Source organism: Cataglyphis hispanica, chromosome 2, assembly GCF_021464435.1.
Source record: "Cataglyphis hispanica isolate Lineage 1 chromosome 2, ULB_Chis1_1.0, whole genome shotgun sequence".
NCBI classification, from domain to species: Eukaryota; Metazoa; Arthropoda; class Insecta; order Hymenoptera; family Formicidae; genus Cataglyphis; species Cataglyphis hispanica.
Genome location: NC_065955.1, coordinates 10,801,828 through 10,819,962, shown reverse-complemented (window position 1 = coordinate 10,819,962; position 18,135 = coordinate 10,801,828). Strand labels below are relative to the sequence as shown.

General features: G+C 28.5%; 3 protein-coding genes across 7 annotated transcripts; 1 reads left to right on the top strand and 2 right to left on the bottom strand.

Moving 5' to 3' along the window:
• Positions 1 to 59: 59 nt before the first annotated feature.
• On the bottom strand, positions 60 to 4,910 carry LOC126859181 (chymotrypsin-1-like). 4 transcript variants are annotated; one of them, XM_050610222.1, is made up of 6 exons: positions 2,434 to 2,554; positions 2,109 to 2,361; positions 1,730 to 1,910; positions 1,168 to 1,417; positions 765 to 902; positions 61 to 420 (listed from the first exon to the last, which is right to left on the bottom strand). In XM_050610222.1, exons 3-6 carry the CDS (start codon positions 1,897 to 1,899, stop codon positions 265 to 267), a joined length of 714 nt encoding a protein of 237 aa, XP_050466179.1. In that variant the 5' UTR covers positions 1,900 to 1,910; positions 2,109 to 2,361; positions 2,434 to 2,554; the 3' UTR covers positions 61 to 264. The 4 variants fall into 4 exon arrangements, with proteins under 4 accessions (XP_050466175.1, XP_050466177.1, XP_050466179.1 ...); XM_050610218.1 differs by lacking the exons at positions 2,109 to 2,361; positions 2,434 to 2,554 and adding an exon at positions 4,424 to 4,910 and having other exon boundaries at positions 60 to 420; XM_050610220.1 differs by lacking the exons at positions 2,109 to 2,361; positions 2,434 to 2,554 and adding an exon at positions 4,424 to 4,910 and having other exon boundaries at positions 60 to 420; positions 1,730 to 1,886.
• Positions 4,911 to 6,196: 1,286 nt separating this feature from the next.
• Positions 6,197 to 10,189, bottom strand: LOC126859133 (DNA polymerase iota). Of its 2 annotated transcripts, none has more exons than XM_050610117.1 (3): positions 10,088 to 10,189; positions 9,822 to 10,009; positions 6,197 to 9,590 (listed from the first exon to the last, which is right to left on the bottom strand). In XM_050610117.1, exon 3 carries the CDS (start codon positions 9,486 to 9,488, stop codon positions 7,749 to 7,751), a length of 1,740 nt encoding a protein of 579 aa, XP_050466074.1. In that variant the 5' UTR covers positions 9,489 to 9,590; positions 9,822 to 10,009; positions 10,088 to 10,189; the 3' UTR covers positions 6,197 to 7,748. The 2 variants fall into 2 exon arrangements, with proteins under 2 accessions (XP_050466074.1, XP_050466075.1); XM_050610118.1 differs by having other exon boundaries at positions 10,092 to 10,128.
• Positions 10,190 to 13,776: 3,587 nt separating this feature from the next.
• On the top strand, positions 13,777 to 15,191 carry LOC126858861 (peritrophin-48-like). Its single transcript, XM_050609486.1, has 2 exons — positions 13,777 to 13,903; positions 14,065 to 15,191. Exons 1-2 carry the CDS (start codon positions 13,897 to 13,899, stop codon positions 15,048 to 15,050), a joined length of 993 nt encoding a protein of 330 aa, XP_050465443.1. The 5' UTR covers positions 13,777 to 13,896; the 3' UTR covers positions 15,051 to 15,191.
• Positions 15,192 to 18,135: the final 2,944 nt, after the last annotated feature.

The following is an 18,135-nucleotide window of genomic DNA, read 5'->3' as shown; positions in this document are numbered from 1 at the left end:
ATATATGATATGATATGAATAGATAATACACAAAAGTGATTTTAAAACCATGAACGTTGAAAAAGATCGTAAACGCTTAGATATGAACATAATTAAGTAAATACAGTTGTTATCAACTTTATTATTGCTTTATTATGATAGCTAATTTTCTACTTACGATCTATATATGAAAAATTTATACGAAAATTAGTTGAAAATTCTTATCTCTGCTTTTTTTTTATTTGTCAATTTGTATAAAGAATTCGTTTACTAATATATAATCGCTTATACAGTATTGTCTTCCTCGAGCTGCTGTTTGATCCAATTCATATAGGAAGAGACTCGTGTATATACATCTGGGCGTCCTCTAGCACAAGGGATTCCCCAGGATACCACGCCGATTTGCTCATCATCTGCTACTAGAGGACCGCCAGAGTCACCCTATATATAATATAAAAAAATAAATCTATTCTCTCTTTTGAAATAGAACATCATATTATTTTTACATATTTTTCTTTTAGCTTCTTATAATTTTATATATGTATGTGTATGTAATATACAATTTTTGCTTTTTTCTAAAATATAAGTTTGTAAAAGTTTTTTGGTATAAGATTTGCGATTAAGTGCATATTTTTCATAAGATTATTATATCTTATTAATGTTTGTGAAAAAAATATCTATAAATAAATATAATAAAAAAATAAATATAATAATCAGTTACATCAAATGTCTTTTTACGACGAAAAATATGCTTCGAAATACTTTAATTAGGCTAGTGCACTTACGTGACAAGCCCCCTCGCCCTTTTTATTGAGTGTACAGATATTGTTGTTGGTGATGCGAAAGCTGGTGTTTAAGCATTGTTTTTGATCGATGACCGTGAGCTGGATGTGCTGCAATTCATTTGGCGCTTCCCCGGGATACTGATAACAGTCCACACGAAATAATCATTATCAAAATGAGCGTAATTAATTCATCAACGAGTAATGTATCTCGAGTAAAGAATCTCGAATGGAAAATAGTAAACAGATAGCGTTATATATATATATATATATATATATATATATATATATATATATATATATATTTATGGATATATACGTAAAAAAAACTGATATGTATTAGAAATACTTCATAATTTCTACGTCATAGTATATGACATCTAATTAATTAATTTTATGTACTTACATTGGTCGTACCCCAGCCGGATAGTATCGCTGGATAATCGGATTTGTCGAATCTTTTAGTGGGCAGGGCAATCGGTTTCACTTTGTCTCCAAAGACAATGTCTTTATCCAGTTTGATTAATCCAATATCGTTCCATATAAAGGCGGAATTGTAGTGCGGATGCACCAATCTCTTGATCGAAGAATACTCGTCGCCACCTTTATCCAGAGTGTTTGTGCCCAATACGACAGTGATAGCCGTGTCATTAAAACTATTAATAAAAATTATGAAATTCTAGTCATGCATATATATAAAAATCAATTTATTGATTACGAACTTTTGCCTTTTAGTTTTATATCGTTAATAATAAAATATTTGCTGTTCATTGATGATATATTATATGTCTTTTCTATCAGTTTTAACGAAAAGTAAATTGTGTAGAAATTTTTTTGTAAACATAATTTATAATTCTTTAATTATATTATTGAAAATGTTATTATTTCTGTTATTATCTTTATTTCTGTTATTATCTCTATAATGTCTTTTTTTATAATGTCTTTTTTATAGCCGCGATGACATGTACCTTGACAAACAATGAGAAGCTGTAAGGATCCATCGCTTATCTATGACAGAACCACCACAGAAATGCCGATTGTGGAAACGAAGGGACGCTTGATAAGGGTACTGTCCTTCAGAGGCAGAACTACCACCCACGATTTTTGGTATTTGATTGGACGGTTCTGTTGTATCCATTGAAGAAGCACCTTTTAAAAAGTTGCATAATATATATATATATGCATAATATATATTTTTATTATTTGAGATATAGAATAATTTTAATTTATAACATTAATAACATTGAAATTTTTTTTATATGAAATATCAAGGAATAATATAATATAATTATTTTTTGCGTCAAAAACATTTTTTATATTTTTTTAATTAATAAATCAAGCACCTACACAAATAATAATTTTAGCTTAGTAAAAATTATACATTATTTGTATTACATAAACATAATAAATTGATAAGCTTAATTTAATAATTGCTCTAATGACGAATAGAATAATATGTTATATATTATGTTTAATTTTAAAAATGTCGCCAGTAAATAAATTAATAAACAAGTGTTTATATGACCAAACTGGCAATTTATTGTTTGATTATTATATCACGACATTTCGACCATATGGTTTTGGTCCTTATCAAGTGAAACTAAAATTAAAAACAATACAATAAATAATGATAGTCATGTTACAAAGAAAAAAATAGGATTAAGCAACTTACGTTATAATTAAAAAGTAGAAAGAGAAAAATCGAAATGTCAAACTGACATTGTGTCAACCACTATGTTTGGAATACTGAGATCAACTAAACGACCTTTATTAATTTATCGTATATGTTGTTTAAATTCTCTGTATCTTTTTGGGAATTAATAGTGTTGTCAAATTTTTAATAAAAACATTTCAGCTATTTCTCTCTTTCTTACATGTTTTCGTTATGTAGAATATCAGGCGCTGACCAATCGAAGTCATGATCAAATTTTAATTTGTGTTTGCTAATTACGGATAAATTACTTTCGTGCATTTTTATATTATTACAATGTTCCTTGACTCGGGTGCTTAAGTGTCTTTTTGTCTGGCCAATATACGAAGCGCTACAATTCTTACAATTTATTTTGTAAACAACCTCCGTTCTATTGCTAATAGGCAAACTATCCTTGCCGCGTTTAATCAGTGAATTTAATTTTTTAGGTATATTGTAAACCACTGTCAGTCCCATATTTTTAAGCAACCGACCAACATCGTCACTCAAGCCTTCGACAAACGGTAGTGCGATGTAGGAGGGTTTGTCTGTATCAATTTCCCCATCACCTAGAATGCTACTGCTCCGGTGTTTCAAAAAATTCAGTCTCTTACAAATATAACGATTTACAATGTGTGTCGGAAAACAATTATTAAGTAAGATCTGCTTCACGACATCAATGTTTTTTCCATGAAACTGGTCGTCAGATAGTAAAATAGCATGGTCAACAAGATTAAAAATGGTGTTCAACTTATATTTAAAAGGATGGCTCGAATAAAAATTTATGTATCTATCGGAACACGTAGCTTTTCTATACCAGTTTGTTAAAATTTTTCCGTTGGAACGGATAACACTGGTGTTTAAAAAATTGATACATGAATCCGACTCTATTTCATGTGTGAATTTTAAACGTGGATGATAACTATTGAAAATCAAATTAATCTCGTCAACATTTGCACGTGGAACAATAGCAAAAATATCATCTACGTATCTATAATATACAGGAACCGCAAACCCAAGTAGACTCAAACAATGTGTCTCCAAATCATCCATCACAATATCTGCTAAAATAGGTGATAACGGAGAACCCATAGGGCTGTAAATCGTTATATTTGTAAGAGACTGAATTTTTTGAAACACCGGAGCAGTAGCATTCTACGTGATGGGGAAATTGATACAGACAAACCCTCCTACATCGCACTACCGTTTGTCGAAGGCTTGAGTGACGATGTTGGTCGGTTGCTTAAAAATATGGGACTGACAGTGGTTTACAATATACCTAAAAAATTAAATTCACTGATTAAACGCGGCAAGGATAGTTTGCCTATTAGCAATAGAACGGAGGTTGTTTACAAAATAAATTGTAAGAATTGTAGCGCTTCGTATATTGGCCAGACAAAAAGACACTTAAGCACCCGAGTCAAGGAACATTGTAATAATATAAAAATGCACGAAAGTAATTTATCCGTAATTAGCAAACACAAATTAAAATTTGATCATGACTTCGATTGGTCAGCGCCTGATATTCTACATAACGAAAAACATGTAAGAAAGAGAGAAATAGCTGAAATGTTTTTTATTAAAAAATTTGACAACACTATTAATTCCCAAAAAGATACAGAGAATTTAAACAACATATACGATAAATTAATAAAGGTCGTTTAGTTGATCTCAGTATTCCAAACATAGTGGTTGACACAATGTCAGTTTGACATTTCGATTTTTCTCTTTCTACTTTTTAATTATAACGTAAGTTGCTTAATCCTATTTTTTTCTTTGTAACATGACTATCATTATTTATTGTATTGTTTTTAATTTTAGTTTCACTTGATAAGGACCAAAACCATATGGTCGAAACGTCGTGATATAATAATCAAACAATAAATTGCCAGTTTGGTCATATAAACACTTGTTTATTAATATGTTATATCTTCAATTTTTTAATGAACGATTTATTGACAAAAATTCTTACCTGACAAATCATGCATCGCGACAACGCCCAACATACAGAGTATCAACAACATTTTTGCTAGACAATATCAATACGAAATACAAATTTTTTTTACTTTCTTCAAAAGTTTAAAAGTTAAACGCCAATTTATCACTGGTCTACCACTGGTTATATATATGCGTAAAACATGACAATTAAGGAAATGCCATCGGGCATTTAAATTTAGGTCAGATACTGTCCACATAAAAAAAAAACCCGAATCTGTTTGGCCTCTGATGTATCTCACGTGCAATGTGATAGGTAGGGTGATATGTCGGTAGCTACAACAATTAATGACCGGACATAGTTGTTATCATTGTTTCAGAACAGAAGTAAAATATACATTGCTAAAATGTATAATCGTAATTTATGCGCGATTTAACCGATTGCGATACAGATTTTTAATTTATAGTGCAAATATTTTTCTGAGGAAAAAAATGGAGATATACTAAAGAAACATTCTCTACTAATATATATTTATATTATAAAAATTTATTTTAGTTTATTTATGTAACTGATTTACTTTAATTTATAAATATATGTAAAAATATATAAACATTATAACAAAATACATTTTAGGAAAATTCTAAAAAAATTACGTTTATATAAAAAAAATATTAACGATGAAATATATTAATATCGGAAATGTGAAAAATATTAATTTTACATTACGTATATGCTGTCGCACATGGCTGTTCAATTTTCCAATGATTGATATATGATAGATATTTGCAAAACTTTATTTCAATCTCGCATTCGTTTATATTTTTTAATTAATAAATTTACTAGTTTGATTAACTTGATAAGTATATTTTTTAATTATTTATGCGTTTCAATAAACTTCCAAGCGTTTCATTAAACATTTTTAACACATATTCATTTTTCATAAGAGATATGACAATATCTACAAGTAATTATTTTATAAGTAACACAATCACAAGGAAATTCGTTTTGGTAGGTTCATAGATAATTAATAGAGTAGTACAATTAAAATTTTTTTTTCGTTTATTATTATTTTTTTTTTTATTGAAATAAATCAGAAGTAATACGAGCCATGGCGTTGCGCTGTCACTTGCAAAAGTGTCAATCGTCATCTTCGTCGTATAATTGAGATACCTGAAATATTCTCGAGACGATATTGTTATTTCAAACACGAAGTTTTGCATTTGATCTCGACCTTGATGTTTACAAGCTATCGTATTTCGCAACGCTGCCTCTTTCCCGCATAAACAAGTCCATATAAAATATGCATATATTCACAACCAGAAGTTTAAAATAAAGACAACACCGTTTCATATATATATGTTGTAAATAAATAAAAATAGAAAAATTCCATAGAGCCGCTATTGCGCGTTCGATATTTTATACCACACTTATTCTCTTTCGCTCTGGCTCTCTCTCTGTTAAACAATATATGCAATCTTAATGAATATTCTGTTTTGTAAATACAAAAGCTACATCGTTTCAGTTTATCACCTGTAGATCTGTTCACTCGTATACAACAAGGATCCTTTAAGTATCTGTGAAAAGTAAAATCGCAGCTCTCATCGTGGACGTCCCGTATCTCGCGCTCAGCAAGAATGTGTTTTTATGACATGTCAGTGACATATATATGTATACATATAATATATATAATATATATACATTATATATTTAACTGTATGTGTACGCATGTGTGCGAGAATCACCGTTGTGCCATAGCAGAAGTGGCATTGAAACTTTATGATTGTCTAATAAATTCTTTTTGCGCGCGCGCATGTGAGTAATTACACGTATACATTTATATATTTTAATGAAGCTCCGCGCCAGTACTTAGTCCTGACGGGAATAACCGAATATTTCTTTCCAGCCATATTTCTCGCATGATATGCGACGCGTATATTATAAGCAGTATTTTTCGAAAACGATATTATTTACTAATCTAACTTCAGATTTCGATACTGCAGACTACGCAAAAATATCCGTTTTTAATCGCGATAATAGAAATACAACAGCTGATTATATGACTGTCTTTCGCGTACTGCAGCATGAAAAACTAAGTTCGCCGAAATTATATCGATTTCGATCCTTAATTATGAGATAACATTTATAACAGTACTAAAAATAGAGAGAATTTTCTTCTTAGAAAGTTAATTTATGAAATTATTTATCCATCGAGAATCACAACATCGAATGTCAGCACCTTATTTTAATTATATATGAATTGATAGGCATATCTTGATATTTCTTTAATACATTTTCTAACTTTGTTATATAAATAAGATAAATGTATAATATATTCTTTTTGTAATAGTTTTGTTTAAAAATATTTGTCTTAATATGTGTATTACATTCATATGAAAATCATGTACTTACATAATACTAAATGAATATAGCTCACATTTTGCGTTATAGCATGAAAGCAATGAAAGCAATGAAAAATGTAAAAATTGAAGTATTTTCTATTCCTTGTACTTGATAGTTTATCTTCTAAACAATTTTTGTTTATCAGTTACAATATAAACAAAATATTGAATAAATAAAAATTGAAGAATGAGTTACAATAGCTTTTTTAAGTATATTTCTCTGATAAAATAATATTAATAAAATAATTGTAACTACAAATAACTCAAAATGTAATCACAATACTTTTCATCATTGTTCAAAAATAAAAAGTAATATAAACTATTGCTAAAAAACTAGCATATATGCTATCATTACACCTATATTCTCGCTGATCGCGCGCGAACTTCTAATCGTATATATATTATATATAAAAAACAAACGAACGAAAATATATGTTAAATGCAATTGAACACAGATGTCTTTTGTCATATAAGATCTGCAACTGTACTTTGTTTGAGAAGTTAAAACGCGCACGACAAAGTCAGAGAAAGAAATTAAATTTATATGGAATGATTTTTAAATGTATGTCAAAATTTCAGAGCATAATCTTTGAGCGTTAAATAAGAATTATTCGAAATAATTATCTAAAATAAGAAGTATTGTGCAATTACACACAATACTCGATTTTAATTAATGTTAATAATACAATAAACTTCCTTTTTTTTATTATTAATGAAATAAAATATTATATTTTCTGCAAGTATTTTTGGACACTGCAAGTATTTTTAAGTTGTATTACTTAGAACAGAAGACCTGTATAAGAATTCTATATGTAACATATATTATTTTCTCGTTTTATATTTTAAAATTTAGCACTCAAAGTACTGAAAACTAAAGCTCACATCTCGGTGCTGGCATTTAATGTTCAATTCAAGCCCATATATAAGAGCAATGACATTCAATACTAAGTTACAAAGCTCTGTCACTTATTGGCTATGAAATATTTAAGTATATTGTTTGGTTTTGGTTTGCTGGTTGTCGGCCAAGAACGCGTGACATCTCTCCTTTCGATGGGCAGAGTCCTGAAAACTGTAGTATCCACTGTGGGTGACAATTGCATGGGCGATGATGGGCTTAGTCTAAGATCAGCCATTTCGTTACTCGGTGATTCTCGACGACCGCTCAACCACACTTCCAGCTTGGTCTTCTTCGGTAATGGTTCTACCTCGTTCTGCAAATCGTCCTCTGTATTTTGACTAATTGCTACGCCTGACAATTTTGAAATTGGTGAGCACGAGAGACTTGACGCAGAAGTGTTCATCACACTCGCTGCTGACTGATCGAGGCTATCATTACTGTCTTGATTGATACTCATTGGTGATCCCAAATTCACTTCTGCAATGCCTTCTTCAGAATTGATATCTAAAACGGAATGGACGGCGACCTGCTTGCGCAAAAAGGATGTAATGCTACTCCTGCCATGTGATCTTTCTTCAAATTTAGTAAATGCAATTCCCAACAATGTTAAGTGGAATGGTTTGGAAACGTCAACTATTCGATGAAATAGCTTCATGGCGAGCGTTAACATTTTACTATGATCATACATGCCGGTTTTTGTGGACGGTAAAAGATGTTTTGGCAGCGCGCATTGTCTGGTCTCTCTCTTACCGCAAGTAGGTTTTTTCAAATCATGTTTCCGCACTGTTATTCTCATAGCAATAGGAATTCTACCATCTTCCATTGCCAATTCTGTTAATCTCCTCAATAGCGCACCTAATCGTGACTCTACTTCAGCCACTAGGGACACACTTTTAAATCCATCCTCCAAACCTATGGATTGCTTCTTTCCAGATGGTTTTACCACTGTCTCGTCGATCCCTTCTGCATTATCTTTCAATCTTCTTGCTAAATCAACACCAATTTTCGATTCCAGATTTTCTAGAGATATTTTTCGTAAATCGTCTACTGTTTTTATGTTATTTGACAACAGTAATTCCATAGTCTTTTGTCCAACACCAGGTATTTTGGATACAGAGCCTATTGTAGAGAGCAACATTGGACCACTGCATGGAAATATTAATGTCTGCTGGTTTGGTTTATTTAATGATCCTGCCAATTTAGCCAGAAGCTTATTATGTGCTATTCCAGCGCTACAAGTTAGGTGTAGTTCTTCATAAATACGATTCCTTATTCCAGCTGCTATCTTGGAGCCAATCATCAAGCGTGTATGACAATCGCATGGACATTCTTCATCTGAAGGTCCAAATATCTTACTATCCGATTCCTTTAGCTCCTCGTCTGTGCGCAAATTGTTCATATCAAACTCTGAATCATTCTGAGACTTGAGCTGTTTCTCCATTGTTGATCTTATTTCAAGAAAATAATCGTCAAAGCCCAGTCTCTCCACTAACGGTGTAAATCGATGCAGAATTTCAAATACCTTAGTTGAATAATGACGATAATGTGTTAAATCTTCGCCATTTACCAAGACCAATTCTGGACATAGACGCAATGCTTCTTGCACTGGCATACATTTTTTTATTCCATATTCTCTTGCCAAATAATTGCTAGTGACCACTATACTTTTTTGCTGAACACCTAATGGTTTTCCCTCATATTCTGGATGCCTAAGCATCTCTACCTGAGCGTAAAAACAGTCAACATCCAAGTGGATGATGGTTCTTGGGTGATGCACAATAGTATTAAAATCTGCAGTATCCATGTGGATATTTATCAGGAATCAATATTCTTGCAAACAATAAAGTTTACAAAACTTCTTCTAAAGTTCTTCACATCCTAGTTCTTAGTATTCTCTTAATTGCATCTGCAACAGATATGTATATATATATATATATATATATATATATCACATATATATACACATATATATACACACACACACACACACACACACACACACACACACACATATATATATATATATATATATATATATATATATATACACAAAGAAATTAAAGAAAGATTTTAATCTTAATTAAGAAGCTCTGACGATGTTATTAAGGAAGACATTCTGCACAAATTTGCAGTATACCTCGGTTTTGCAGCAAGTCTTTCCAGATAATAGAAGAGAACGGAATATTAATCGCTCGTGAGAAACATAGAATCTGTGCTATTGCGAATTCGCGCGGCTTTCACTCCCGAGAATTATTTGGCGTTCTTAATGAGTCCTTCGATTTAGGTCCAGACTACCAGAAACGTTTCTGCGAGTCAGCGATTCGTCTAGTTAACAACACAAAACACAAAAGTAGTGTGATAAACTAAATAAGAAATTGTTTACAGCGTACAAACGGTACAAACCAACCAATCCATTTTTCATATGGTAGCCATGTTTTTAAATTGTCATATAGAAAATATAGATACGTATGATGTATACAAGAAAAATTCCGCTACTTAAGCAAGTCATCGACTTAAGAATATATAGACGCGCATTAGAGATATCAATATTGGCCAGAGGAGTCAAGTTCTGAAATAAAAAGAATATAGCAATATAGTAATTACATCATGATATTCAAAATCGGAATATGTTACAAAATACATTTTTTAAAGAGTTTAAATGTGTTGAATTTTAATAATATTATAAGATGTATTAGCGCTTGAAATACGATCCGAGAGAGATAGCTATAAGTTATTAGCTTCGTCTTTCTTAATATAAGTCTCATCTTAATATATATAATAGCGTTTTTTCGAATGGACGGGTTAATCAACTGTCATCAATTAATCACTATATTTTACTATGAATTCAAGTCTTTCATTGGCAGAGATAATATATAATGATGTCATTAATCGCTCTAAGAGCGATTAAATCTGTTACATTTGAAAACGCCATATAAGCTAAAATCTGCGAATAAGCAAGATAAAGTTTATTTGATATTCTAATAAAGAAAAATTATATTAATATATAATACACTTATAGATGTTGTACATATAATGCATGTTGCTTTAATCCATCAAGACAAAAGATATAGAAAAATAAAAGAAAATAATAGAAAATGAGAGAAAAAGATGAGAGAAAATTTTTTTCCTTTTCGTGCTTACGCAGTTTTGTTAAATCTTTTTATAAATTATTTATTTTTTCAATTTTTCAATTTTTAAAAGAAATGTTTTTATTTATTCTGACATTTTTTTAAATTTCACAAAAAAGAACATATATTGTGAAATAAAAAAAGCTTAAAGTAAACTTTAAGGAAACTCTTTACTTTTTTAAAATATGTTACAAATTATACATTCTTTCTTATCGTTAAAACCATTATCAAAAATCTTTAAAATTATCTTGATTAGTCATTGAGATATATTAACTTGTAATAGATTACATGATTAGTCATCTATATACATATTAGTGTGATTCATAAGCATTTTTTAAGCAAACTTATATAAAAATATTTGAAAAATAGATTAAATTTTTTAAATATTAATATTTAAATTTTTAATTAAATTTAAATGTAAAAATATAAAAAAAAATATTAATTTATAGACTAATAAAACATTAACCATACATATAATAAAATCGAACATACATATACATATATTATCGTATTTATTTTAAATGCTTTTTCTAAAAGATTTTAATAATTAATATCACCTCTTGAATGAAAAGATAAGATTCTTTTTATCTAAATTTCTTTGAATTCTGTACGTAAAAATAAGATATTAATAAAGATATTAACGCAAGATATTAACATGCAAAAATATGTGCACCAATTAATCCTATATTTTATTTTTGCATAGCAAGATAATATTAAATACCTAAAATATCGGAGTATCATTAAAAGATTGATTATGCAAAATCATTCTGATATAAAATTACTTCATCGTTCGTGAAGAGATCTCTTTTATATTCTCATGCGTAACCGATCACGTAATTGATTAATTGATAGCAATACATAGATAAAACCAACCAATTAACATATACTACAATTATGCATATACTATAATTAATATACTACCAATTAACATATACTAACAATTAACATATCTACACGATGAGCAGAATTTCATCGTCTTTTTTCTATTTTCCCTTTTCTTATTCAGCGAGATATCATGGAGCATTTGATAAAATTTAAATGGGTCTAATAAAGTTTTGAAATATTAGAAAATTTATAAAATATTTATTAAAAATTATATTTATTTACTTATTATGTATATTTAAATTAAATAATTAAATTATATTTACTTATTATGTATATTTTATCGATGCAGATTATATGCTTTTGATAAAATCATAACAATGAATTGAGATATCGCCACTTAAAATTTCAAGGTTTTGGCTCTGATACCGCAAGATTATAGAAAATTCGGACTTTGGCACATCCTAACTTATTGATAAAATACCTTATTGATAAAATAAGTTTCGTTAAAAAATAATACATTTTTAATTTTTTCTATTAGCTATATTTTTATATATAATTTAAGTTAAAAAGAAATACAATACATAAAAAAATAATTTAAGACAAAAGTTTCAATAACATTTCAATAAAAAATTTTTTATAATTGTTTATAGTAAATTTATCTTTGTAATGATAATAATTATAATAATAATATTTTTAACAATTACAAACAAAAATAAATTTATTACGAATCTAACAAGTTTATTACAAATTTGATAAAGAATAAATAATCTGTTACAAATTGCTTCAAAATATTTTTAACAAATTTATCTAGTAAAGTTTTGATTTTAATGAATTTTGAAATTGATGTGACCTGTAACTATAATTATATATATAAATTATATATATATATATATATATATATATATATATATATATATAATGATTCTATCACAAGAATCAAAAACCAGAAAACTGAAAATTAGAAGCTACCAGATAGAGAAAGTAGTCATTTTGACATTAAATAACATCAAATTGATGTTAAAATGATTACTTTCGCTAGGTTTCTAATTCTCAGTTTTTTATTTTTTGTGATTCTTGTGATAAAGCAACATAAGATTTTGGAACGATAAATAGAATTCGTTTATCTCATTAGCCATGAGCCGATGAATACTTATCATTAGATAAATGAGGTATTGCGAATTATTTCATGTTATGGATTTTCCGTATCTAAAAATTGATGATAAAATATTTCATTGATTATTGTTCAAAGTCATAATCAAGGTTTATTTAATGCGTATAATTAATACATTTTTTTATATCTTTTAGCTATAATAAAAAAAAATATATATATAATAATGTTTAATTAAAATCAAATTTAATGACAAGCTGACTGAGGATAATGTAAGGTATGAATAAAATTTCAATTTTTCTTTCATCATTATTCATTAACTTATCAATTCGCATGATGTATTACAAAAAGATTATTTATTACCCAAATCTATAAAAAATATATGAAATAATCTCGCTGATAATAATCTTCTAAATAAGAGAAAATGTATATTTTCAATCAAGGCCATAAGTATATATAGCTATATATAGACATATAGACATATTAGTTAAGTGCTATTTCATGCTAACTGATTGTCTTGCAAATTCATAGACAGCAAAATCATAATAAGTTTTTGCAATTTAAATCAAATGTATACTGTATGAATCAAAACAATAAAAGGAAAATGAAGAAAATAAATTATTCTTTTCCTTTCTTTAAATATATATTTAATAATAAAGTAATTAAAATAATTTTACAAAATTGAAAAAGAATCCAAAAGAAACATTTGAAAATTTTATAAAAATTAGAAAATATATAAATTGTAATTTTTATAAATTATTTATACAATTTTATTTAAATTAATATATAATAATTAATATAATAACTTATTTGTATGTAAAACGCGTGTTACATTTATTATTATTTAATGAAAAATAAATATTTTATATTATACCCTTACTAAATATATGCTTGTCTTTTTTCTCTGAACCTATACGAAATCGAGGAAATGTAATTAGAGCTTCATAAAAAATAAGTATATAGTTCTGATAATCTTTTTTAACAGATATGATAATCTCTCCTTGTATTTTGTGATAACGCGATGCATATTTATAAAAGCGGGTACGCCTTAATTCGGTCAGTTATGTATCTAAACGAAGTGAGGTGTTAATGGGATATTTTTATAGACAATACGATATTTTCTTCTTTTCAAATACGAGTAAAGCAGGACGATGAAGGGTAAGAACAAATGTCTTTAATAAAGATCATGGAAAAGTAAATCAATTGAGATATTTATACCCCTTGAAATTTTTTACACAAATCCAAATTTTGTATATAAATAATAAACTTTTTTCGATTGTAAGTGCTAATTTGATCGCAATATTTTTTGTTCGATATAGGAATATATCTAATCGCCATTGCCTTCCTGGTATCACGGACCGCGGCATCTGTGATCATCCCAAATGAAGCAGAAGACGAATGTCCGATAAAGGACACTTGTCCGCCGAAATTGATAGCTGATAAATCGAATTGTCAACAATTTTTTAGATGCAGAAGTGGTAAAAAGGAGTTGGTAGTTTGTAAGGGCGACAAGCAATTTAGTAAATTCTGGGGTGGTTGCGTTAGCCCCGAGAATTCGGACTGCGGGGTACCTGGTGACTGCAAACACAATGGCGATCTGCTGCCTCACGAGTGCCAATGTGACCAATTCTACGAATGCAAAAATAATCAGAAGGCTCTGCGCGTTTGTGAGTCCGGACAGATTTTTGACAAAACTAGGAAAATTTGCGTTCCAGGAGAGTCCGTAAATGGAGAGTGCATACCAAATTCAGGGGTCGAGTGTAGGAACGGTGATTATATCCGTCACGAATGCCAATGCGATAAATATTACGAATGTAAACAAAATCAGAAAGCCTTGCGCGAATGTCCGAAAGGATCGATCTTTGAACTAGCATCGGGATGCGTTAAAGGTAATGTCGATAAGTGTCCTTTGGAAAATACGTGTCGTCAAGGCGAAAGTAAGAGCCACCACTGTTTATGTGAAAAATATTACGTATGCGACAATAACGATTGGATCGCTAAATCGTGTAAGAAAGATGAACATTTTAGCCCTACAAATTTCAAATGTATGAACAAAAAAGATGCTAATTGCGACTCCCCCCCTGTCACTCCCGATCCCACTGAACCTGGCCATTGTACAGAGAATGGTTCCATATCTTTTCACGAATGTGACTGCAGATTATATTACGAGTGCGAAAACAATAAGAAGGTACTAAAGGGTTGTGATTGGGGAAAATATTTTAATAGAGTGAATAAGGTATGCGAAAAAGCGGAAGACGTAAAATGTAGAAATAGTTGGGACAACTGGGTAAAGAAGTACCAATAGACGAACTACCAATTTCGGAAAATAAGAAGAGAAGCTGAAAGTATAATAACAAAAAGCAAATTACAATGCTTGTTAGAAATATGTATTTGTAGAAGTAGATTATTTTGCTAAGATATTTTAATAAATCTGATATATATTGTACATATGTAAAATCTAAGATTGTTTCCTAAAATTTTGTTATCAATTCGATCCTTTATCATATTAAGGATACACAAATTATTATTTTAAATTCAGATATATATAAGAATAAGAGAATTCAGATTTATGTAAAGATAAAAAAGTTCTCATTTGATAACCTGTAAAAAAAGCATGTTATTGCACACATTATACATATGCTATAGTAAATATATATTACGAACTTTTATATTATTAGTAGAGATTAAATCATAGATAATACAGATTTTAAAATATTTTAAACTAAAAATTTAATATCAACATTATTTCTCTCAACCAATCATCCCAATTTCCCAACATCGCAAACTTTCTTTCTCTTTCTCTTGTCATTTTGTTTCTAAATATATTTGTATAAATACAGCTTTTATGAATATTTCACGATAAATAACGGAAAATTCCGAATCCGCCAATAGTGTTATATAAGACTCAAGAGAAGAGTTTCGTTATTTGTTAAACAGAAAAGAATTATATCGGAATAATACTGATGTTTCTTCTTTCGTATTTTTTAACAATTATCGCCTGACACAATTCGACAGTCTATTTCTAATTATAATATCAATAATCTTTATAATCCATCTTTCTTCGTTAATGATTTACTCCCGTTATTATCTACTCAATCTTTTTTAAAGCGTTAATCTTTTTTATTTTCCGATTCACGAGATACCAATCGTTTAAATTTGCCAAATACGTTTTAGCAAATTATTAATGACAAGAAATGAGTGATCCGATATTGAAAAATTATATTTAATTTTCTTAATATCTTTTTATAACGAGAAGATAAAATAAGACAAAATCAAATCGCGCTTTTTTAATAATGATTATTAATTTATGAACATAAATTTGTTTTAAAATTTGCATAAGCGAAGATTATGTACCGCGTTTGAAAGAACAAAATTAACAAACAAAATAAACTATTTAAAACAATTATATATTTTTAATTAACTATTTTGAAACAATTATATATTTCTAATTAACTGTAAACTGTAAAATCTATTAAAAATAGTAATATCGAGGAAAAAAAAATATACGAATGAGATTTTAAGCTTGAAATAGGTATGAAATAGGTATAGATTAGATTTAACACAAGGGGAGAAGAGCGCTCTTCTTCTTTTCCAAAAATATTAATATTTAATAAAAAGATAAAAAATTAAGATCTGAAGATATTAGATATTGAAATTATAAAGTCAAGTGCGCCAAGAGTTCGTCATCAAATAAAACTCTTGTAATAGAGAGAGTAAACAAGATGACTTGAGGACACGATCGTGATTCGATCAACGATAAGTTATTTTTTCGATAATTCGAGAACTTTTGTCAAAGTCAAACAAGACAAGAGCCGTTATATTCGAAACAAGAAATCTGAAAATTAAATAGTCTTCAGTTTTAATGAACTGGCATTTTATTTTATTATATTTTAGAATCTTATAAATAAGTTCGCTATTAATTAATCTACTGTGCCAATTAATATACATTGTAGTATAAGTCAATGTCGAAATGTTTCTTTTTTTCAATACGAGTGTTTCAGTTTTTCTAATAAATAAAAAATTACACGTGAGAGAAAAACATGAAGAATTAAGATATACAAGATTTTGCGAATATGGAAGAAGAGAAAGAAATTTTTGAAAGTATTTAGGTCAAACGAAATGATAGAGCTAAATTCGAAAAATCTTCATATCGCTCAGAGTTGCGAAAAAAATAATAGAATTGTCGAATTATGCTATACACCTCTCACTATATACTTCAATACGCAGACAATATTTTTTAAATGTATTTTTTAAATATTTATTGTTGATTAATTGTACATTGCATTGTAAAAATAATATTTATTTAATATTAATTATTTATTTTATATGAAATATTCGTTTAAAATGTTAATAATATAAATATTTTTTATTGATTAAAGAGGGACTTAATCCATTATTTTAATATTTATAAAAAAATATTTTTTTCAAAAATAATGTCTGCCCATTATAACTGTCATTATCGGAATATAAAATCCATCACATAAAATATCACTTTGATAAAATAGATAGAAAATAAGACCGAAAGATGGTGTGGAAAATAATTAAGATAAAACTTATCGATACAATAAAAAACCATTAAGAATCTCGTTATTATTTGATTACAGATCTCGTTATTAGATAACTGCAGATAAGGCTTTTATCATTTAAAGCATATCCGTGTTTGATTGGCACAAAATAAATGAATTAAAGATATACTCATCAATAATATTTCTCAGTGATATTTCGATTAGTTTTATTCTGTATTGCATGTAAATCTGATTCAAATAAATCTAGAGATGATATATGTCTCATATTCTTTGTAAGTTTAATATACATTCAGTATCTGATATACAATGCATACAAAAAAAATTCATCAATTATTAATTTTATTTTTGTACATCAATTTTTCTGATTAGATTTAAGAAAAATATATTATTTTATATAACTTATTAGATTTCTTTCATTTTTTTTTATATTAATGAGAAGTATAAACGTGTTTGATGTGTCTATATAATAAAATCATTTCTTTAATTACATGTGATTATAAAAAGAGCGAAATCTTACTATTAGAATGAGAGAGAGATACCACACAACCAACTATCTCTGTCACTTCTTCTTTCACATGATTAACCAATCAGGATAAAGAAATCTTTACACCGATTGGTCGATTAACGCATTGTATAAATGCTGAAAACGATATAATATACAGAACTTCCGGTTTCGCATAGTTCACGATGCACGAATATCTAGATAGGTGAACGCTACTTGATTATTTATTCATCGAATCGGAAGAGATTAAAACGTCAAATATTCTTGTGTGTGTAGATTAGATTATGAGAGGCGAAATATAGAATTTTTTTTCTTTATTTTTTATACAATCCAACTTGTGTCAGATAGGAGAAGGGAAAAAG